The sequence below is a fragment of the Fukomys damarensis genome, unplaced genomic scaffold, assembly GCF_012274545.1.
Source record: "Fukomys damarensis isolate Sample0158 unplaced genomic scaffold, DMR_v1.0_HiC HiC_scaffold_10, whole genome shotgun sequence".
In the NCBI taxonomy this organism is placed as follows: Eukaryota; Metazoa; Chordata; class Mammalia; order Rodentia; family Bathyergidae; genus Fukomys; species Fukomys damarensis.
The window spans coordinates 21,295,733-21,319,956 of NW_022900922.1; the positions used below are offsets into that span (position 1 = coordinate 21,295,733).

The 24,224-nt window shown below is 34.3% G+C and overlaps 1 protein-coding gene across 6 annotated transcripts in view; it reads right to left on the reverse strand.

The window, feature by feature from the left end:
- Cdkal1 (CDK5 regulatory subunit associated protein 1 like 1) overlaps positions 1–24,224 on the reverse strand; it is a 607,184-nt gene that overhangs the window by 133,930 nt on the left and 449,030 nt on the right. For all 6 annotated transcript variants that reach the window (XM_010622937.2, XM_010622935.2, XM_010622936.3 and 3 more), the window contains exon 11: positions 19,758–19,938. In XM_010622937.2, coding sequence (XP_010621239.1) covers positions 19,758–19,938 — 181 coding nt within the window. The remainder of the gene's footprint in view (positions 1–19,757; positions 19,939–24,224) is intronic.

Genomic DNA, 24,224 nt, shown 5'->3' on the forward strand with positions numbered 1-24,224 from the left:
TTTAAATATATGGTTATGGTTTGGATCTTAAATGCGCCCGTAAAAGCTCATGTGTTGAAGGTTTGATCCCTAGTGCAGAGTGTTTGGAGGTGAGATCTTGATCGTGAGAACTGTGACCTCATGAATGGGTTAATCTATTTATAGATGACAGCTTAAAAGCATTTTGGGAGGTGGCAGGAACATTAGGATGCAGGGCATAGCTGGAAGAAGTAAGTCGTTGGAGTCATGCTTTGAAGGATATATTTTGTTCCAGGACACATTTTTGCTGTCTTTGCTTCCTGGCCAATACAAGATGAGCAGCCTCTTCCACCACAGCCACAATGTTTCTACCTCACCTCTGGCACAGAGTAACCGAGCTGGCAAAACCTTGGACTAACCTGTAAAACTGTAAGCCAAAATAAACTTCTCTTCAAGTTAATGTTTCTCAGGTATTTTGTCACAGTGATAGAAATCTAACACAGGTTGATTGTTTTTGTTACTGAGTTGTATGAATTTTAAATTTTGGACATTAATCCTTTATCAGACACATAATTTATACATTTTTTTCTCAGTCTGTTGGTTGACTTGTAATTTTGTTGACTGTTTCTTTTGTTGTACAAGAAAGTTTTAGATCACACATGGTCCCAACTGTTACTGCTTTTGGAGCCTGAGCTTCTGGTGTGACATTCAAAAATCACTGCTAAGGTGAATGTCAGGAAGTTTCTCACCATTTTTTAAAAAATAGGTGTTTAAGGTCATAGACAATGCCATTTGGGTGTTTTGAGTTGTTTTGGAGGAGTGATGTAAAATAAGGGTTCATTCTTTTGCATGGAGAAATCCCATTTTCCTAGAACCATTTGTTGAAGAGACTGTCCTTTCTTCAGTGTGTCCTCGTGGTAGAACTGCTGAGAATTAGTTGACCATCTATGTTTGGATTTATTTCTGCATTCTCTGTTCTGTTGGTCTATGTGCCCATATTTATGGTAGCATCATACTGTTTTTGATGAAAACTTTGTAATATAATTTTAAATTAGGAAGTGTGACACTTCCAAATTTGTTTTTCTTAGAACAGCTTTGACTATTGAGGGTTTTGTGGTTTCACACAGTTTTAACCACTTCTCATTTCAGTTAATTAAATACAAGATGACCAATAATTCTATATTTTTTCATTAATTTTTATAAGATACTATAACAGAAAATATAAAAGCAACAACTTTATCAAATTTATTTCATACAAGAATTGATTGGTTGAAATGATAGCTGCCCAAGCAATGACTGGGATAGTCAGTACATAAACAAACGCTCGTCTGCGGGATGCTCAGGATAAACTGGTAAGTGGTTAAGATTGGTTTTCTGCTTCTGTGGAGAAATGTCACTGGGATTTTGACAATTATGCTGAATCTTATCTGATCGTCTTGACCTTCTGGACAGAACATCCATTTTAGTAATACCAATTTTTCTGATGCATAAACTCTGGCTATCTTGTGTCTTCATTTTCTTTCACCATTACTTTTATAGTTTTCAGGGTCTGAGTCTTTTATTTTCTTGGTTAAATTTATTCCTGTTTTATTTTTTAAATCCTATCATAAATGAGAATTTTTTTTGATTTCTTCATTTGCTAAGCTACTATCTGTATTTTGCAACTTTAACGAATGCATTTACTAGTTTCTCAAAGTATTTTTTGGAGTCTTGGCTATTTTCTACATGTAGAATCATGTCATCTGCAAGTAATGGTAATTTTACTTCATCCTTTCCTATCTGTATACTGTTATTTCTTTTTATTGCCTGGTTGCTCTTACTCTTCAGTACAATACTGAATAAAAGTGGTAAGAGCACAGCCCACATTTGCAGCTTTTCACCATTAATCTTCATCTTAGCTGTGTTTTTATTCATAAATGGACTTTTTACATGGAAGAACTTTCTATTCTTAAACTGCTTCTTAAAGAACTTGTCTCAACGCTTATCAGGAAGGCAAAAGAGAGCACGACTGACAGCATTCTAGCTGTTGAACAAAGACAGTAAGGAGTTTCCATAAACCAACTGAATTCCCAGACCTCAGCTATGTTTATTGTCCTTAAAACTATAGATGTTTTATTTTCCTCAAAGAACAAGATTCCAGTTTTCATTTCGGACAGGAAAGAGGGTGTCATCTGGAAGCTGAGTGAGGCATGGCAGGGTGGGGGTTGGTGGAGAATCTACTTCTTAGTTTTTAAACAGTCTTTCTTATTTTAGTGCGCTTACCTCCTGCATCATTTTTCTTTCCAGAAGTGCCAACCATTTCCTTTACCATTTGAGTGATCTGTTATATAATCATCCCTTGGTATCTATGGGGTACTGGGTCCAGAACTAAGAATATCAAATCTGTGCATACTCAAGTTCCTTAGAAAAAAATGGTGTATTTGCATAAAACCTACATAGATCCTTCTGTATACTTTAGCTCATCTGTAGATTATTATGATACCTAATACAATGTAAGTGCTAAGTAAATACTTGACATATTGTATTATGCTTGGAAATAAGAAAAATATATCTGCACATGTTTAGCACACACACAATTTTCCCCTGGATTTAGATCCATGGTTGGTTGAATCTTTACACAAGAAACCAGTGGATATGGAGGGTCCATTGTATATCAAGTGTGTTCTTAATTTGTGGCATGGTTCTTTCCTACTACCATTTTAATCCTATTATGTAAGGCTGGTCAGGGGGCTGAATTCATTCATTGACTGTTTAACTGCTTTCCAACTATCATAATACCGCTGCTCTCATTTCTTTAATTTTGCTAGTCTTTAATAATATATACAATAAATATCTCAAGATATCTGGCAGGATTCATGAATGAAATTAAGATCTCTCTTCAGCTTTCCTTTTGTATCTGAAACCAGACTTATGCTTTGAGGAACTTTTAGTAGACTTTAAAAAAAAAAAAAAAAAAAAAAAAAAAAAAGGTCCTTAGCTCACCCATACATATATGGAATTTATGAATTTCTTTTGAAAATAAGCAATATAAAGAACAAAATAAATAATAATCTAACATTATATATCATGGACAGATTAAAGAAGAAAGAAGTTTGGGATGAAGCCAAAAATTCTATTCTATGTATACTTAACTATAAATGTCTGTATCTATATATTTTTTCAACTCTTTGTTCCAGAGACTGCAGAAAGCAAATAATTCCATAACCCATGAGGTCAGTCTCCATCAACAAAGGGCATTAGAACTGTGACATCATATTTTTTGTGCTTGATTCCAGAACCAAGTGGACCGTATGGGGGGAATTATTCCTGCACCTCTTTATATTAGTTTTTCCCTAAAATATCAAGTTCAAAGTACCAAAAAGTAATCTGAGATGATGTCTTGTGATTTCACAGATAATAAAAGTTGAGAGGAAAATATTTTTTACTCCGACATTGTGCAATTGACACCAAGTCCTATTTACATAGATATGGTAAGTCCATCTCACAGTATTTCAGGAGAAATATTTCACTAAAGACCTATGAATTTTTCTTTAAAATTAAAGAGTTGTCATCCACAAATTTACTTACCTTCTAACCTACATGTTTTTGATCTGCATAATTTTTTAAGGAAAGTTCTACACATATTGCCTGCCAAGTAAATAAACAGGCACTTCTGTGAAATAAACTTTGGCTTTTCTAACTTTAGTTTCCACTCTGTCACTGCACACTAAATCTAACCTCTTTTTTAAAAAAAAATACAGGGTAAGGATAAAAAACTGCTACAAATAATTCAAAGACAGAATAGATTAAAACTAAAATGAAAAATAGAATATATAACTACGGCAGTACAAGTGATCATAAAATTCAAAATGAAAACTAAACCATATATAGCCTATTTTTCTTTCTTCTATGATCCAGTTAAGTACTTGGGATTAAAGCCTTTTACTAAAAAACAAAAAGCAAAACCATAAAACCAACCAAACAAAAAACCCAAAAGGAGGGGGAGAAACCTATCAGTAACCTAAACCAATAGATCAAATTCACCATCACCAGCTGGGCATGATGGTGCACATCTGTAATCCCAGCACTTTGGAGGCTGAGGCAGGAGGATTGCCATGAATTCCAGGTTAGCCTGGGCTACATAGTGCGTTCAAGGCCAGCCTAACTGCACTGTAAGACCTTGTTTCAAAATAAAAAACAACATCAGCAATACAGGGAAACACATAACTTATAACTCCATGTGTGATATTCTGAGGAGAGAACATCATTTTTAGTTCAACAGGACATATAACCTGCATCTAATCAGGATGAAAACTGTCAAAATTAAGATATACCCCATGAAACAACTGGCCAACATTTTTGAAAATTTCGACATTATTAATGGTAAAGCATAGGAACTATTTAGAGGAGGCCAAAATGATATGACAACTAAGTGCAGACACGATCCTAGACTGACTCCTGTATCAGAGAAAGAACTGCTATAGACACTGTCGAGATTCTTGACAAAACTGGAATATGAATTGTAGTTTAAAGTACTGCATCAATTTTAAATTTCTTGAATTTGGTAACAATAATATGGTGACACAAAAGCCTTCTTAGGAAATACATACTAATTATTAACAGGTAAAGGGACATGATATCTGCAATCTCTTTTGAAAGTGTTCAGGGGAAAATATCTAGGACTATGTCTATTTGTGTGTCCTCTCTCAACAGAAAGAGGCAATAAATGCAGCCAAGTGTTAAAAACCGAAGAGTCTTGGCATAGCGTATCATGGAGGTCCTTGTGGTATTCTCACAATTGTTCTAAAATTAAAATTTTGATTAGTTTTAAAAAAGTCTCAGGCCCTATACATACACATAAAAATCTTGCCCGAACAAGAAGATGCTCTGAAAGTCAACAGATTGTTTTTTTTTTGGTCAAAATATTCTAAACTTCTGGTGTGAATAATAGTACACAAGATCCTAATGGGATAATTAATAGTGTGAAATAGGAAGAAAAGGGCTAAAGGTTTAGGGAAAGTGGGAAGGGTAGGGGAAAGGGAACAAGGGAAAAGAAAAAAATACGAGAAAATGAAAAAAAGGTAATAAAGTGTTTGTAAATGGGGAGCGGGGAGGGGGTGAAGGGAGGGCAGGGACAAGGGGAAAAAATGAGAACCAAGACCTGTCATGTGAAGGTACAGGATTCCAGTAATGAATGTAACTGTATTGTATACCTAGATTGTACCAATAAGAAAAAAAAAATATTTTAAACTTTTTTTGAATTTCTGGACTGAATATGTATTTTACTGTTTGTAACATCAAAGAGCAACAGTCAGAAAGAATAGAGTTATAGTCTTTTTATTGAATAGTATGGAACTCAGGACAAGTTTACTTAGTTTCTGTGAGCCCAGGAAGTTGGTATGAAAGCACACATGCTACATAGTGTAAAAAATATTGCTCAAGACCAACATGAGAAAAAGTATATGGAAAGCATGGGATATGTTTGTTTTAGCACACAGTAACACTCAAACACTGGGAGTTTTTTCCCCTCAGGCCCTCTAACTTCTTATCATTTATGGCATTTCTCTGAAAGCATTTTATTTATCATGGGTGGCAAAAATAAAAGATAAAGACATTCACCTTAGATTCTAAAATCTCAGATGGGAAAGAATTAGTAGAGTATATATTTTTTAATTCAATTTGAACATCTGTCTGCTTGTATTTGAGCAGTGTATCCATAATTATGAAATAAACATAACTACAAGTGGCAAGAGTTAGAAATGAGTCTCTAGTTAGATTACCATATACATTCTGTTGACCTGAGTACACACTTAATATTAGTGTTAGAACTTGGAACTGTTATACTTACAAGTTTTTTGGAGATAAATATGGAGTTATCAATGAACCACAGTTACCACATGGGGGAAAATAAAAGAAAAAATGTAAGACAGAGTATTGTGAAGTTCTTTAGAAGTTAGAGTCTATTCACTCTGTTAACTCTAAAGTTAGGTAATAAAAATGAGTTCAAGTTGAATACTACAATTCTAATAAATCAACTTCATATAAAAGGCATAAAAGAATTACGTAGATCCTTGTGATTTTTTTTTTTTGGAAGCTGGTATAAAACAAGGTATGTAATTATCATTTGAAAAAAGTTAAGTCTGAAATATAATAAAGGTGACTTCTGAAAGGATAGAATTTATATTCTCCATATTTAATATAAATTCCCTCAACCTTTTTCAACCCCAATACCCACACCATTCAATATCTGAGAGAAAAAAAATTTATAACTACATATCTTCCTCTTTTGGTAATTAAAAGTTCATTAAAGAATAGGATAAAAATAAATGCAAAAAGGGAAGCTAAAAATTAAACAAGAAATAAGTATATTTCTTTCATAGATTTTGTTTGCTTTACATAATTTTCTTTTCTTTTTGAGACAGGGTCTCACTATGTGGTTGAGAATGACCTGCGACTCACTATGTAGCCTAGGCTGGTCTCAAACTCACAGGGATCCTCCTGCCTCAGCCTCCTGAGAGCTAGGATTATGGGCATGCATTACCTCACCTGGCTTAAATGACTTTCTATAAACTCACTACAAAGCACAAATTTAGATTGGCATCATTGAGATGAAGGAACTTACAATACAGTGGACTCTTCATTATCCTACAGTTGGATTAGTTTAGAAAACCTGAAATGCTGATTCAAAAGACCAATCTTGGATTCTCAAGTATAGTCACCTCTGACTTCTTCCTCCAATGGATTACAATTATGAGAGATATCCTATGATTCTACAAAAATCTCTGGGTTCCCCCCCGCCATTATCTTTACCATCCCAAACAAAAACTAACCTAACAAAAGCATGGATCTTTCCCAGATTTAGTCTATACTTGGATAACCCATCCTGTCCTCCAGGTCTGACAACACCAAGTTGGTTTACATGGTAATGGAATTCAGTTCATCACTCTGGCATCAAGAGTCAGCGTTCTGCAGCAGCTAGGTAACAGGCTAGGTTTCAAGGGCAGAAAATCAGGGGAATAGTGAGGGTGTGCAGAGAGGAGGCTGGGACTCAGAAAGGTTGATTCAGACAGCGGATTAAAGAGTGAGCTCTTAAATAAAATCCACGTAGACAGCCTCTCACTGGTGGCAACTCTCTATGCCAGGGTGTCTCCCTGGCTGCTCACCCAGTCCTGAGGAAGGTGAGGTGCTGCAGCCACCTGCCCAGTCTCTGTCGTGGAGAGAGCTTCTTCTTAGACACAGCACTATCTTTCATGAGATCTCGCTGGACACTAAGCAAATCACATTTGTTCAGTCTCTAATAGTTCAGTTTAAGAGGATGAACAACCAAAGGGATCCACATAACTAACAAGGCAAGGTGTCTCACTGCTGGCTAACTTCCCTCTTCACCGTTGAGGCAGAGCAACAAACACTTTAGTTATTGCAACATTTTTCAAAGTTCCAAACGTCATCAGCCCCTTTCTTAAGTTTTTCAGTGTGAAAGAGGATAAGGGGATAAGAGGCCTTGCTCAACTGAAGAAAGTCTGAAATGAAGAACCAGCTGCAGCAAAAGGCAAAAATAATTTGTATTTCTTCTAAATTTCAGGCAACCTTCACAGGTCCTTTTAAAATATTCTGGCCTACAAATGTTTGCTCTGAGTGTGGAGTGAATGAAAAGCGACTTAAGTGACCTTCTGTACAGTGAGTTAATATTCTCAGTGGAACTCAGAATACCTTTGCTTACATGCAGCTAAGTCAGGAAATAGAATTATTAAGTCCAAAAGAAGATGTTTATCTAAGGTCTCAGGAACAAACTGCAGAGATCCCTTAAATCCATTTATGAGATTATTTCCAAACCTGACTCTTGAAAAAAAAATCTCCTAACTGGGCTTTGTGACTGCTGCATCCCCTGTCTATTTCATCCTCTCCACTGCACCTATGATGAGCTTTCTAAAACAAACACAAGCGTGCTACTACTGGGTAGCCCCCTATTGACTCATTTACTGATAATTTATTCCTGCATATTGTTTTCTACCCAACGAAAAACAAGTAAGATACCCTGCCCCAAAGAGAATTTACTTTTCGCTCATTAAATGTCCCACGCTTTCTTCATGCCCAGGTCTCTTCCCATGACACACCCTATAAATGGTAAACCTCCCTCCTCTCCCACCACACAGACACCCTCCACTTGACACAGTCCAGAGTATCTGTGCTTTCAGAATTCAATTTCACAGTATTTGTCAGCTGAGCACGTACTGAGCTCCTGCTGCGTGCCAGGTACTGGGCCGGGTGTGCAGAGACAGGAAGACTGGCTGGAAGCCTAGAGAAGATCAGCAATGACCATACAATGTCGTAAGGTACATGATGCAAGTAACTGCAGAACCATATGGGAACAAAGAGGAGGAAGACAACCTGGCTGGGGTGGCCAAGGAAGGATCAGTGGAGGCTTGAGTTATGAGCATGCAGGAGCCAGGTCCTCCACTTGGCCCCATCCCTGGGGGAGGATGACTAAGGAACTGGAGGCAGAGAACAGGAATGGGGAATATGCTGGGAACCCCAAGCAGCCTGATAATGTAGAAGCAGCAAGCGTGCTGGGGAATGGTTCAGGCTTATGAGTAGAGGAAGACAGGAGCAGCTCTGTGTGACGCTGGGCAAGTTAATACATCATTCTGAACCTCAGTTTTCTGGTACGCAAAGTGACAAGAATGGTGGTAATTCAAAGAGTTTCAAGAATTAAGTCAGATAGGATAAAGCACACAGAATAATTTCTGACACATACACATGACAAAGTAGATGTTACCTCTATTACTTCAGTCATCATTATGATTGGGCCCAACAATTTTTATTTTTTATTTTTGGTACCAGGGATCAAACTCAGAACATTGCACTTGTGAGGCAGGCACGGTGCCACTGAGCTAAACCTTGGCCCATGGGCCCAACAGTTTACTGTGCCTGTAGGGTGGAATCTAGCTAAGTGTTCACAGACTTAGCAAGGTTGTGTGTCTCCCAGCACAGCCAACACTTGGCAGAAAAGGAGCTGAAAGATCGACTGATTTAGCTGTCTCTAAAAGCCAGACTGTGATCTTAGACCAAAATAACCTACAACTCATCCACAGTTGCCTATTTATGTAGTGACAAATTAGTACAAATATAGTATTTGGAAACAACAAAGGTAACAACTTCAGAGGCTGAGGTAAGATCCTAAGTTTGAGGCCAGCTTGGGTAATGTAGCAAGATCCTGTCACGAGATAAAAAAGGGCTAAGGGTGTAGTTTAGTGGTAGAGACCTTGTCTGGCACACAGAAGCCTTGGGTTCAATTCCTGGATCCAAAAGCAGGCAAAAAAATCATTCTCTTGAAGTTTTGGAGGCAGGAAATCTGAAACAAGTCTTAAGGGTGAAATCAAGGATTCTAGCACAGCCGTGTTCTTTTTGGAGGCTCCAGGTAAAAACTCTTTTGCCTTTTCCATCTTCTAGAGGCCCTATCTTTGTATCATGGGCTCTTTCTTGGTCTTTACAACATACCAATCTGACCTCTGGTCCTGTCCTTACATCTCCTGTCTCTAACCCCCTATAAGGACTGCGATGATTACAATGAGCCTAACCTGATAACCCACAGTAATCTCTCCATATCTAGAGATTAAAAAACTTAACTGCAATCCCTGTATTGGTTTTATATTCCAAAGGAGAAGATGTCAAAGAGCATCTACACTCCATGTTTACTGCGCACTATTATGATAGCTGCAATATGGAATCAACCCAGGTATCTACTGCCAGATAAATGGATAAGGTATGGTATTATACAGGGACTATTTATATGAAATCCTGTCATCACAGCGATACGGATAGATTTGGAGGACACTAGTTTCTGAAATAAATGAGGCATAGAAAGACGAATGTGCAATAGTTCTCACTTAAATGTGGCATATGATCTGAAATTGTTCTTGCTGAACTGGGGAGCAGAATAGTAGTCACCAGAAGCCTGAGCACAGTGGGGCAGAGAAAGGATGGTTAAAAGGTGTAAGGGTACAAGGCAGGAGGAATAACTTCTAATGTTCTATAGCAAGGACAACTTTGGCTGATGGTATTTATATTTTAAAATAGCTGGCAGAGAAAATTTTGAATGTTCCCAATCACAGGGAAATGACTTATGTTTGAGGTGAAGCATATACCAATTATCCTCATCTAATCAGTAAACTGTGCACACATGTATTGAACTATCACACTGTACCCCATATACACAATTATTATGTACCAGTGTTTATAGTTTTTTAAAAATGGAAAAAGCAATCACATTTGCAAAATTTTATTTATTATGTAAGGTACCACAGACATGTTTTAGAATTGGGATGTGAACATCTTTCACAGTCCATTATTCTGCCTAACACAACCATTCTCACTGCTGCCATTTGGGTCCACATAAAAAAACTAATTTAATAATTGTTTCAGTATTCTTGGCTTATATTCAAGGAAAAAGTGATCAATTCATTATACAAAAATTCGGGAGAGTAAAGGGAAATGCAAATAAGAAAAAAAAAAACCACCTAGGACTTCCCATATACAGTACATGTTAGCAGGCGGCCTTAAAACTATGACAGAAAATTAAGTGTTATTAAGTATTTTGAGAAGCTTTGGAGATAAGTTCAGTTCTTCACTTGTGAAATTAACATCATCTGAATAAAACCCCAGCAAAGTAGGGGTTCTAATCTAGCTCATATTCTCACCTGTTGCCATGGGGCCATCATGAAAAACTCTGCTAAGTGATCGGGTAAAATCCAGAAACAACAAAATCATACTAAAATCAGGCTAAATTCTCTATCAAAGTGGAAGTAAAAAATAAGTGTTGTTCCAGAAGAGAGTTTAAAGAGCAACTGGAAGAGATCAAGTATGAGGTTGTCAAGTTAAACTAAAGGGGCCTCCAGAAAGAGGCTCCCTAGAAGTGTGCTTGAAAATCAGCTTAGAATAAAATGCACTTAGCAGTCTGGAGTATAAAATTCTTTTGAAGATACCTTTGTTCGTCTCCTCCAAAGAAAATAAATTTAATTTGAAAATCTGAGACTGTAAATAATGTAATTATGTTATTGGATATGCTCAAAGCATCAGGACTCCTTCCATTAGGCAACTTTATGTTCTCTAAAATATGGAGTTGTTAAACTTTAGGATCATAGTCAGAAATAAAAATTTTTTGAAACAGATGCTAACAGAGCTCTGTTGTATGTCATGTTTTGCGTGTGTGTGTGTGTGTGTGTGTTCTAACAAAGTAAGTCCTGGTCACATAAGTGGCAAGATTTGGGCGAGCCATTATATGTCATTGAACAAGCTTCTGTAGATTACTTAAAACACTTATGTGTGCATGCATTTGCACGTGTGTGGATACTCGGGATTGAACCCAGTGCCTTTGCATTAAGCTACATCCCCAGTCCTTTACATTTTTTTTTTTTTTTAAATTTGAGACAGGGTCTCATTAAGTTGCTTAGGTTGAACTTGAACTTGCTATCTTCCTGCCTCAGCCTTCCAAGGTGCTGGGATTACAGGCACATTTTTTATTCCATTTTCAGTCTAAGTAGTTACTCTGCCTTAGTTTAAAGAACTACAGCAAAAATGTACTCGAGCAAATCTAACATGGGCAGTAAGTCTCTTTCTGCCCTAGCGATGTCCCTCCAGTGGGCTGAGGCAGAAGTATGTATCCATGGTGGCCTCCAGAAATTTGAGGTAAGCAAATTATGATCCTTTCATATTAATACATATGTAGAAAACTTACTTTCATTTTATTTTTTTGCTTTTAATACATATATTTTATTTTTTTCATTGAGTTTATTGGTACATTTTAGGTATATATACGATGACATTTGTCATTGGGAATCTGTATCTTTACATGATATATCTTGGTTCTTATTTTTTCCCCATTTTCCTGCCCTCCCTTCAACCCCCACCCCTCCCTATTCACAAAGACTTTGTTTCCATTTTTCCTTTTCTCATACTTTTTCCTTTCTCTCCCATTCCCCTTTAGGACTTTTCTTTCTGCTTCACATTACTTATTGTACATTTTGATTATCATTTACACTTTTAGTTTCTCACACCAGAGAAACTATTTGGTATTTACACATGTGCATCCTATTTACATCACTTAAAAATATGGCCTCAATGTTAGAAACCTTACTTTTACTCTGCTTCTCAGGATGTAAAGCAAGCAAACGTAAGGATTTAGTACCACAGTTTAGTCTTGTAAACCCACCCAACAGCCATTCTTGCCACATGATTTTTTTTTCCAAGTGCCTCTTAAAGATTTCATAACAACTTCATTATATTTCATAAAAATTGTCTAAAAAGGAAAGTCTGGAATTGATAGGTAAGTATCAAAAGATATTTTAAACTTAAGTCACCTTTTAAAGGCATATTAACCTGAGCCACAATTTAAAAATACTATTGGAATCACATAAGATGAAGATTAATGTAGGAAAAATTAATGGAATACAAAATATAAACAGCAAATTTGACCTTTCAATAAAAAAATCTAAGGTTATTTTCATTTGGTTTAGTGATTTCAGTATTAAATCTCATATATAAATAATATTACACAAAAACTAAAAAACAAATTCAGTTTATACTGATTATGATTATCCTGCCTAATTTATTTTAATTATAAACTTCACAATGTTACACTCCTTTTTTCACAATGTAAGAATTTGCCCTTTGTCTTACACAAATGCAAGATTTGACTAACCAGTTCTTTATCCATTTGGTGATTTACATAATCAAGAAATATGCATAATTTAGTTCATTTATCAGAACTCTTCTATGATACATTGAGAACACTGAAATTTATATTAATTGTAGTATTCATGTGAAAGTAGTAATGAAGAAAAGGGGGAATACACTGCAATTTATTTTATGTCACTTATGAGAGAAGTACATGTTTTGAGACTTGTTTTTAACAGAAATAAAATGTAATCAAGAAAACGGTATCTTTGCAAAGAGTCATTCTAAAAGAATATAAAGCCATTATTTATAAGAAACTGGTGTGATCTTCTTACAAAATAAGTTAGATTCCAGTTTCACTGTTGAGTTTTTTTTGTCGTTGTTGTTTTGTTGTCAAGGAAATGAGAAATAAACCAGGTAAGAAATAATATTTACTTTCAATGGTGTTATATATTAAGAGAATTCAAATTACATAAACACTTCAATAAACTATCTGAGACAAGCAATGTAAAAAACTATTACTTCTTGGTGAATTTAGGAGGAGCAAAGACAACTCAATGTACATAAGATCTTATTTTGGAATGCTGATCTCTAAAGTTGCATCATTAATGTTTAGTTTTTTTATTCATTTATCTGAATTTTCTAATGATAAAAGTTTTGAACTAGAACATAATTATAGAAATGCAGTGGCTGGAGTTAGGCAGCTGCATGCCAGCAAATCACCAGGACCTGGGAGGAAGTGAGGAAGGATTACTCTTACAAGGTACCTCTGGCCTTCAGAAGTGTGAGAAAACAAATGGATTTTGTTCTAAAACCCCTTATTTTGTGAGTACTTTGTTACAGTAGCCTTAGGAAACTAATAACAAAGACACTTAAGAGAAACCTGGCTGGGTGAACCAAAAAGTATTGGCCTTTGGGTACAGAATAGTAGAACTGAGAATGAAAAAATAAACAGCTTCACAAGAAAGTCTAAGACAATCTGGAACTTAAGGCTACTGTCTGAGACTGCAGTGCAGTAAAAAAACTGATAACTTTCTTAACAAGTGGTAAGTAATAATAAATGATTCTGCTTTTAGAAGCTGACAAAACAAGTGACATATTGTGAGCAAAACTTTCAAAATGCACATCTAATACAAAATTGCTACCAAAATGTATGAAGAACTCTTTAAAATTCAACAATAAAAACCCTATCATCATCAAAAAATAGGCTAAAGACCTGGACATCCCACCAAAGAAAATACAGATAGCAAATAAATACATGAAGAAATGGTCAACATCATATGTTATTAGTGAATTGTAAATTAAAACTACAGTGAGCTAGGGAGAACCTCAGTGGTAGAGCTTGTACTTAGCATGCACCAGGCTCTGGGTTAGCTCAGGAGAGTGCACGTGTGCACCTCCCCATTAAAAAACAAATGATACAAAAAGAAAACCACAATGATGTATTGTTACCCAGTATTACAATGACCAAACTCCAAAACTAATACCAAATGCTATCAAGAAGCAATAGCAATTCTCATTCATGGCTGGTAAGAACATAAAATGGTACAGCCACTTTGGAAGATAGTGCAGAACTTCCTCACCAAACTAAACATACTTTTACCATATGATTCAGCAACCACACTCTTTGATATTTACTGCAATGAGCTGAAATTATGTCTATACAAACCTGTACAAAGATGCTTAAAAAGCTTTATTCATAATTGCCAAAAATTGGAAGCAAACAAGATGTCCCTAGGGAGATGAGTGGATAAGCTGCGGTACATCTAGGTATTATTCAGTGCTAAAATGAAATGAGCTATCAAATTGTGAAAAGACGTGCAGAAACATTAAATGCATATTACCGAATGACAGAAACCAATTTGAAAAGGCCGTATACTGCATGCTACCAAATATATGACATTAAGGAAAAGGTAAAACTACGGAGTTGAGAAAAAGGTCTCTACGGCTGGGAGAAGGGGGATGAATAGGTAGAACACAGAAATTCTATAGCAATCAAAAATTATTCTGACAAAAGTGTACTACAGTGATGAATACATGTCATTAGACATTTGTCAGAATTCAGAATATATACCATCAAGAGTGAATCCTAATGTAAGCTATGGACTTTGGAGAAAAGGATATATCAATATGTGTTCACTGAGCATAACTGTAACATACCACTTGGGTAGGGGATAGTAATAATGGGGGAGGCTGGACATGAGTGAGTGGAGAATAAGTGGGAACCCACTGTACTTCCTGCTCAATTTAGCTGTTAACCTAAGACAGCTTTAAAAAATAAAGCTTTTCAAATTGATTTTCCTATGCAAAGGCACTATGTTAAGAAGATAGAGACAAGACAAAAAGAAAAAAAAAAAAAGCATCTGAAAGCTGAATTTTTTTTCAGTGGATTCCATGCCTGGTTAAAGTAAACTACATTATATCAAATCATTGTTCTTGCTAAGGGCAATTAGAAAAGGTGAATAGAATTTAGAAAATGTCTTACTTGAGTATCAAAAACCTACCAAGGCAAGGAGGACCGGAAGAACAAGAATCCCAGGGAGAAGGAGAAAAAAAACCTCAATTCTCAGAGGTACTTTTCCCTTCTATCATTTATCACCTTGGTAGCAGCGGCTGGGGGCTGGGCCCACAGCACAAAAGCTAAGGAGGCCAGAAGCTGTGTGAGGGTATTCTCAGGAGCCTGGGGAGACAAAAATAAGCATAGGGGGATAGGCCACAAGGCTACACCAGAGAACTTCAGAAGGGACCCAGAAGAACTACACTGGTGGCACATGAGATCAGCTTGCACCAACTCACAAAAGCGGACTGTGTGCATTTATTCCCAGTTCCATGTTCAGTGAAACCACATAGTTTGAAAAGGGGTAACAATGGAAGTGCCTGCACTTACACTGTGGAAAGTGGCAAATGCTGTAAGTTGGAACCCTTTCCCTGAGCATCAGTTCTTCAATACTTGCCAGCACACTGCTGGTTGCATTAAAAAAGTGAGACATGCCAAAACCAACCAACCTTTAGAAAGACTGAACATCAATTTTAAAAAATCAGTATTAGATTAAAATAATCAGTACTTATGGCAGAAGCAATATTAAAATGTTGTCCAGAAGAAGATACTAGAATCTAGAATCTACAGGGTTTTTTTGTTCAGTTTTGTTTTAAAAAAATGATCGTCTGTGCTCGCTTCAGCAACACATATACTAAAACTGGAACAATATAAAATCAACAGATACACAGAGAGGCAAGTGACCAAAATTGAAAGAACAAAATAAAAAGACAACAGAAACAAAGCAACATTAGATGCAGATATTAGAGGATTACAAGCAGACTTTAAGATAACTGACTTAAATATAAAAGAAAATGAAAATGTAATCAGGATATTGGAATCTATGAAAAACACTCAAACTGTAATTCTAGAAGTAGAAAGTAAATAATATACAAATGTGATAGGTGGATTTGACAAGAGATTAAAAACAGATGAAGAAAGGATCCGTGAATTAAAAACATACTTCACAAATCTCAGTATTACCCAAGGTCATGCCCCCATTACTCCCTTGAACTGTGCAAACTCTTCCAGAAAAATGCAGAGGAAGAAATATTTCCCACCTCATTCCATAAAGTTAGTGTTACTTTGACATCAAAATTAAGAAGATATTCTAAAAAAGTGTAGATCAATATCACCCATGAACAAACATGCAAAAAGTCTTCACAAAATATACCCAGAAAACAGAAGTACTATGTCAATGTTGCACACCATGACAAAGCAGTTTATCCTAGGAATGGGAGATTGATTAAAATCTGAAAATCATTTAATGTAGTTCACAGTATTAGACTAGGACAAAATCCAAACTATATCATTATTTCAATAGTTGAAAAGAAAGCACGTGATAAAGTTCACTTCTATTCATGGTGAAAACACACTTCGGCACCTGCATACATCAACTCTGAGAAAATAGAAAAGAACTTTAATCTCCATGCAGATAAGCTAATTTACATACTTAATGATACATTTATAAAATCTTCCTTCAAGTTTAAAAAGACAACAAAGATGAACAATTTTATTCATGAATATACTGGAAATTTTGGCTAGTATGATATGACAAGAAAAGTAAAATTTATGAAAACCAAAAAGAAAAAAAGAAACTTTAACTATCAGATTTTAATTGCATACACAGATAATGTAAAAAAAAGAGAAGTTTTCAGAAAAAATATTAGAATCACCAAGTAAATTACATGAATAAAAGTAAAATATATTTTAATGGTACTTCTAAACAGCAACAATGAAAATAAATCTTTTTTATATGAAAGAAAACATACAAGAATAAATCTAATACTTTAAATGATATGGAAGATTTGTGTATAAAAATTATAAAACATTACTGATACAAGTTAAAGATTAAAATAAATGAAGAAACACACTTCAAAAATAAAAACTTGCTACAATTTCAATGTTCATTGTCCTCAAGTTGATCAACAGAATTACTACTTCCTTAATCAAAATTCTAGCATGATTTCTAGCATGATGGGGATCAAACTTGGATCCTTGTGTTTGCAAGGCAGGAGGTGGAACCACTGAGCTAGATCCCCGGCCCTCCAGCATGATTTCTGGTAGAAGTTGACAAATTTTGAAAAGCAAAGGTACAAGAATAGAATAATATTCAAGAAAAATCTGCTAAAATAATTATATTGCCATTAGCAAGAGTTACTATAAAGTTAATTATATAATTATAAAGTTACTATAAAGTTAATCTTTTGTATTGGTGGAAAGATAAACAAACCAACGGGAAAAAAGCTCCAGGAAAGATCCATACATGTTCATAATTTATTATGAAGGTAACAAGCAGAGCAGTGAGGTAAGAATGACATTTTCAACAGATGACACTGACTCAAGTGGATACTTTACAGGGGGAAAAAAAACTTATACCTTGACACCTTGATCTTCCCCTACCCCTGATACACATCTCATACATTAAATAAAAATTAGTTCCAGTTGGACCACAGATATAAAGGTAAGAGGCAAACTGGTAAAATTTCTTGAACAGGACATTAAAGGGCATCTTCATAATGCTGGGGAAAAAGTAAAAATTTCTCAAACAGGACATGAATACAAAAAGGAAAATAAGATAATATGTCCAAATTAAAATCAAGAATGTCTAGTGTTCAAAAAAGTACCATGGGTCAGAATGAAAAAAGTTTACAGAGAGAATGAATAAATTAAATTTAGCATGACCTACAAATGACTTGTATCCACAATACATACATAATTCTATAAATCAGTGGACCAGCAACAAATCAACCCAGTAAGTCAGTTAATAAATGGGCAAAAGATCTGAGTAAGTACTTCATGGAAAAGGATATTCAAACAGACAATAAGTATATTGTTGCCCTGGTTAACAGGGAAATGAAAAAAACCACAAACAGATTACATTACATTCCCATCAGAATGTAGTGTGTTAACTTTAAAAGTATAACAAGGCCAGGTGGTAGCAACTATGTGGAGCTTTTAGCATTTTTATACATTGTTGTTGGGAGTGTAAATTTATTCAACTATTTGGGAAAACGACTTGGCAGTATCCAGTAAAGTACCTCAACTGCATTTCCTATGATGTAGCAATTATACACCTAGCAAGACACAGCTGAAATGTTGACATACCAGTGAAAAAAGATAAAAACTAGTATGTTGATGGTGCATCGGTAGCATTAGGATGTTGAAACTGTCCACTTCCCCTTTAGTAGTAGCACGGATAAATTATGGTGTATGCATGCAATGGAACATGATATAGCAATGAAAACTGATCAATTGCAGTGAATTTCAAAAATGCAGTCTAGATTCAGCAACATAATGCTAAGGAAAACAAAACAAAATTCAAACACTGATAAATTCTTTCACTTATATCAAATTTAAATCAGGTCAAACTAATGTACAGTGTTCGAATGAAGGACAGTGGTTCTTTTGGAGATAGGAAAGAATAGTATCCATTCACAGCATGACACGACCTCTGCCTTACTAATAAGGTTCTCTATTTCTCTGTATGCCTGGTGGTTTACTTTACAAAAATGTACAGCTACTGCTGTAAATGATAGACTTGTGTATGGAAAAATTATAAAGCATTACTTTGCTAGTCTAGTTTAAAAAACCTATAGGGAAGCAAAGATTTAAGAAAGAATGGATTGAAATCTGACAGTGAGCAGATCAGTAGCTCGGGATAAAAAGAACAGATAAATGCAAAAGGGTAAGATGGAATCTTGGTAAGCTGAGGAAACCGTTCTACACCCAGAGTGTGATACAGGCTACACTACCAAACATACACACTTGTCAAAATTCATCAGACTATACACTGAATGAATTTTGTTGTATGCATGCCATACCCTCAATAATAAACAATTTAAACATCTTCTTGAAGCTAGTTTTACAATTTCCCATGTTTAACCACTGAATCTAGAATCGAGTATTTTGAGACTATTAATTTCTGAAGCATCCTGAGAAGCAGTTTGCCTTTATTTGATCTCAAGATTATTTATGCTCATTTTGAGTCATCTTATTCTGTTGTTTCTTATGAACATGACAGGATGACGATAAATAGAGGTTTAATGTGAATTCAACACACACAAATGGATGAACAGGTAGATACAGCACAGAGAAAGCAGTCATCAGATCTCTCCCTTGGAGACCTAGGAAAACCACAGTGCTTCCAACTTATGAAAAGAGCCTCCTAATAAGCAGGGAAGTGTGAAACTTTCTTTGCTTGTAGATATTAACATTAAGTTTATATATTTTGTAGAGCCGGGGGCTGAATCCAGGGCCTTCTGCATGCTAGGCAAGTTCTCTACCACTGAGTAACATTCCTAGTCCGTGTTTAGATATATCTTGAACTTTGAAACTTCCAAAGATTTATCTTACATATGCAAATGTTAGGCAGTAATTAATAGTTTTCTGTTTTTCTCCACAATGATATTTGAACCTCACTACTGAAAAGGAGAAAAAGGTGATATTTAGCTACCTTTTAACTCTTCCTTAGACTCCCTACTGGATCAGCTTGGAATTTTTTTAGCTGAAGGGTTACACCCTGAGCAAGTACATGGTGCTGGCCATGTAATCCAGCTTCATTTTTATAGAAGTTGGCATAAAACAATACTATACAAGGAAAATCTCTCACCACTTGTGTTGGAACTTGTTCCATTTTTGCAGCAGGAGTTCCTGGTCTTGGGTAAAACTGGTTAATGAAGAGGCTTGGAAATTTGTACTCTTCAACGAGTTTCACCGTTTCTTGAAAATCCTGATCTGTTTCTCCAGGAAAACCACAGATAATATCTGTAGCAATAGTTATTCCAGGAACTCTAGAAAATAACAACACAAAAATGTAAAAAGCTGAAAACAGGCCATAATTATTCTACTTCCCAGACATTTTAAATACCATTAATTTCAAAATTACATTTTATTTTTAGGAAAGGGACACTTGCAAAAGCACTAAACACTAAACATTTACAAAGAAAAACAGTGACCTCTTGTCATCCTCAAAGACTCCCATTTTTAATTATTTGAGATATTTCTCTGTTCTTTCCTCTATATTTAAAAATAGATGCTTATTCCGTTGTTTCCAGATTTATTGAATTTTAGGTAACATTTACTGACTTTTCTATTATGGTAAATGAGATTTAGCTCTTAAAGTAATCTAACCCTGCTCTTGCCAACATAATTGGCATACAGTTTCCAGTTGAATTAATAGTACTTTCAGTGGTATTGCTGCAAAAATACTGCTCACTGGTAGAGTTAAAGAAAAAAAAAATCAAGTTTTGTTTGTCTACACTTACTTTATCATCTAGGGTAAAATATTTATCACACAGATACCCAAGGATGGTCTGACAACCTTTTCCTTTTTTCCTAGAGTTAATAGTTGCCTTTTAGAAATTTTGCTTATATTCTATGTTCCTATGCTAATGTTATCCAGATGTTTCTCTAAACACCCAATGTATTATACAGATTTTTTTTTCATTTCTTCAGGTGTGTATGCTTTTTGTTTTTTGTTTCAGGGATCAACCTGGGACCTTGTAATAGTATGTTTAAAATTTTTTTTCCTTTTTAAAATAATTATCAAACTTACATTGGAAAAATGATAAGTTGTAAGGCCATTTTCCTAACTAAAGCATGTGGAACAGAAAAATTATGTAAATAATTTTCAAATAGCTAGTTTTATACTTGCCTTTTAACTACTGATGAAAAGAAATCCACAGTAAAAATAAAATAGATAACAGCAGATAATGAGAGAAGTCTACTCCCCAGGAAATTGGATCAATCAATCAATCTTGGAAACTGAACGAAAAATACTACAGGAACAAGGAAAATGGGTTATTGTCCTAATCTATGAAATGGAATGAACTTGGCAATAGAGTATGGGTGTTCCCAAAGGAAAGTCCCTTACTGATTTTCTCCCATCCTTGTTTTATAATAGCTGAGCTCAGATTTATGTAACACCTGCTTACTTCAGCCTTAAGGTCTAGTGAACAAGAAAGACAAACCTGTAAGTGAATCATAATAATGTTAAGGAAAGGAATAGTCAATACATGGATGTATTTGATAATCAATGCAAAACATAGACTGGTAATATAAGGCAGGTCAGTATGAATTAGTGACATACTAGTAAATATTTAAAGAAGCAGTTTAATTGATTTCAAAGTATATAAGATATTAGCTGATTGCTTATAAAATGTTTTTAAAGCAGGCGTTACACTTTAATTTTAGATGAGGCTCATCTATACATTAATTTTATATATGCAAATGATGCTACTTACATTCTCAAAAATAATTTGGTCCTTTAGGTGATCTGACTAAAATCTCATTTACACTGTTAATTTGCCTACCAAATCAAAAGAAAATCAAAGAAGCTTGAAGTGGAACAAATTCTAACTTTAATATCATATGATTTAAGTGGCTGAGGGGAAATTATGAATAGAAAATGAAATATTAATCTAAATACTTAAAACGTTAATTCTGCACACTGTTTTTTGAAATGCTGTGAATTTTCAAAATACCAAAAATTTAAAAAATTACCATTTCTACAAATTTATTGAAGCCAAGAATATAACATATGTAACCACTTAGCAAGTTTTCTTGAATTTTAAAAAATTTCTAGATTTATGTTTTCATAAAACTTTGAGAATACTTCTATTTTTTTGTTTTTTATGTTGAGAATACTTCTAAAAGAAATATGAAAATAAAAATGTTTAATTAGCTTAAATTGACTTTTTTGTTTTACATTTATGAGGAAAATGCATTTGTTGAATAACTTGAGAATAGAGTAAGAAAGATTTTAGTTATGTATCTAACCTTGTCAGAAGTAGTATTCCATTCAGTTATGAAAATCTATCAGGACATGTGAAATGAGTATATACGATTTACTAACTGTAGACTGAGCTTTAAAACAGCCTCAGATATTTGAAGAGCTAATCATTTTATCAGGAATAAAATACACACATGTATACACATGTCACACTTTGAATATTTGAAATATACTTAAAACATTATACTTTAATTGATTTCAAAATTTTCAGTTGTAATTTAGTGTTTCATTGGTAAAAACCTGAAAAACAGTTATTCTACTTCATTGTTTAAATCAATAAATTATGAACTTCAAATTCTAAATGTGAAAAACTCAAGACTGATACATATGATACTTATCTCACAGGAAAAAGATAAAGAGAAAAAGATTTGAGCCATCAAAATTATTAGGCATAAAGAAAATATATGATTAAAATAATAGTATTAAAATTCTGGGACAATTACTAAAATTTTTGAGAAAGTAAACTGGAGGTAGGTAGAGGAGAAAATATACTTAAATGAAAATGAAAACATCTGAATGTATGGTGTGCTCATAAAGCAGTCTTTAAAGAATAAATATAGATTTAACGTCTATGTTAGAAAGATAATCTAAGCTTTGAACTCAAGCATTTAAAGAGAAAAAAACCAAACTCAAAGTAAAATGAAGAGAAAATAATAAGGTGAGAAATCAATGAACTAGAAAACAATAAAAGCAAAATATGCACCTTTGAAAAAACAATACAATTACTAAAGTATTAGCTAGACTGAGGAAGAAAAAAACAGAAGATACAAGTGACCACCTTCAGACACATAGGAGGGGACATCACTACAGATGTTACCAACATAAAAAGGACACCAAAGAGTATATTATAAACAATTTATGCCAATATATTCACAACCTAGATAAAATGGACAAATTCTTCAAGAGACAAATTACAATAATAGGTTCAAGGGGAAACAAAATGTGAATATACTTTTATTTATTACAAAATTAAATTTATATTTCACAATTGTGCTATCTAGAGAAGACAACCCAAAATGAAAAATCCTAAGTCCAGATGGCTTTAGGGTGAATTCTATCAAACATTTAAGAAAGAAAAAAAAATTGATTCTATAGAAACTATTAAGACAGATAAGAAAGAAAGTCATTTTGTAAGTCCAGCATTAGCCTGTTCTTCAAATTAAAGGGAGACTGTAAGCAAACTGAGTCCTGACCATGACCACAGAGACCAAAAGTCTTAACAAAATATTAGCATAGGGATCCTGGCAACATATAAAAAGCATTATATATTATGACCACATTTTAAATGCAAGGTTGGTCTTACACGCAAATATGATTTAATGTAATATGTTATAGTAAAGGAATAAAATATTTTTTAAAAACCCTATGGTAATCCTAATGGCAGAAAACTCAGTTGACAAATCGGACAGCCATGAAAAACATAGAGCTAACACCACATATGTGTTGATGAAAAACAATGTTATTCCACTAAGATTGGTGAAGAATTTTTGTTCTTACTTATCGTATTACTGAGGTTCAGTCAGTACAGAAGAGCAAGCAATAGAAATTAAAGGCATATACTGTGTATCGAAAAGGAAGAAATAAACTATCTTTCCTACAGGTTATATGATTTTACCTGTGGAAAATCCAAGGAAAGCTAATGAATCTACTAGAATCTGTGAATTCTGCAAAGCTGCAGGATAGAAAATCAATATTCAAATATGAACTATATTTTTATATATTAATTATGAAAATTTGAAAATGAAATCAAGAATAGAATAAAACACTTGCAAATAAATTTTGGAAAGGGAAGTGAAAGTGATTAGAAGAAATGAAACTTTCTTAGAATTTGCTGGGAAAATTAAAGAAAAATATAACATTTTCATTGTTTGGGAAAAAATATAATTTTTTTCACTAATGATATATTAATGTGTATAAAATATGTATTCATAGATTTAATGCAACTACTATCAAAATATCACCATTTTTTAGCAGAAACTGACAGATGTATTCCAAAATTTATATAGGCATGCAAAGGAATTCAGTGTGGGAAAAAAATTGGACGAAGAAAACAGTTGGTGGAATTTATGAACCTGATTTAAAGATTTATTATAAAGCTAAATAACCAACACAGGGTGGTATCCATATATGGATAGATCAACAGAATAAAGAGGGTTGAAACAAATGTATATACCTATACATTTATAGTTAGTTTTTCAACAATGTTGTAAAGTCAATTCAATAAGGGCAGGAGGCAAAGTGTTTTTAACTCATGGTGCTAGAACAACTGGAATATATATATATATA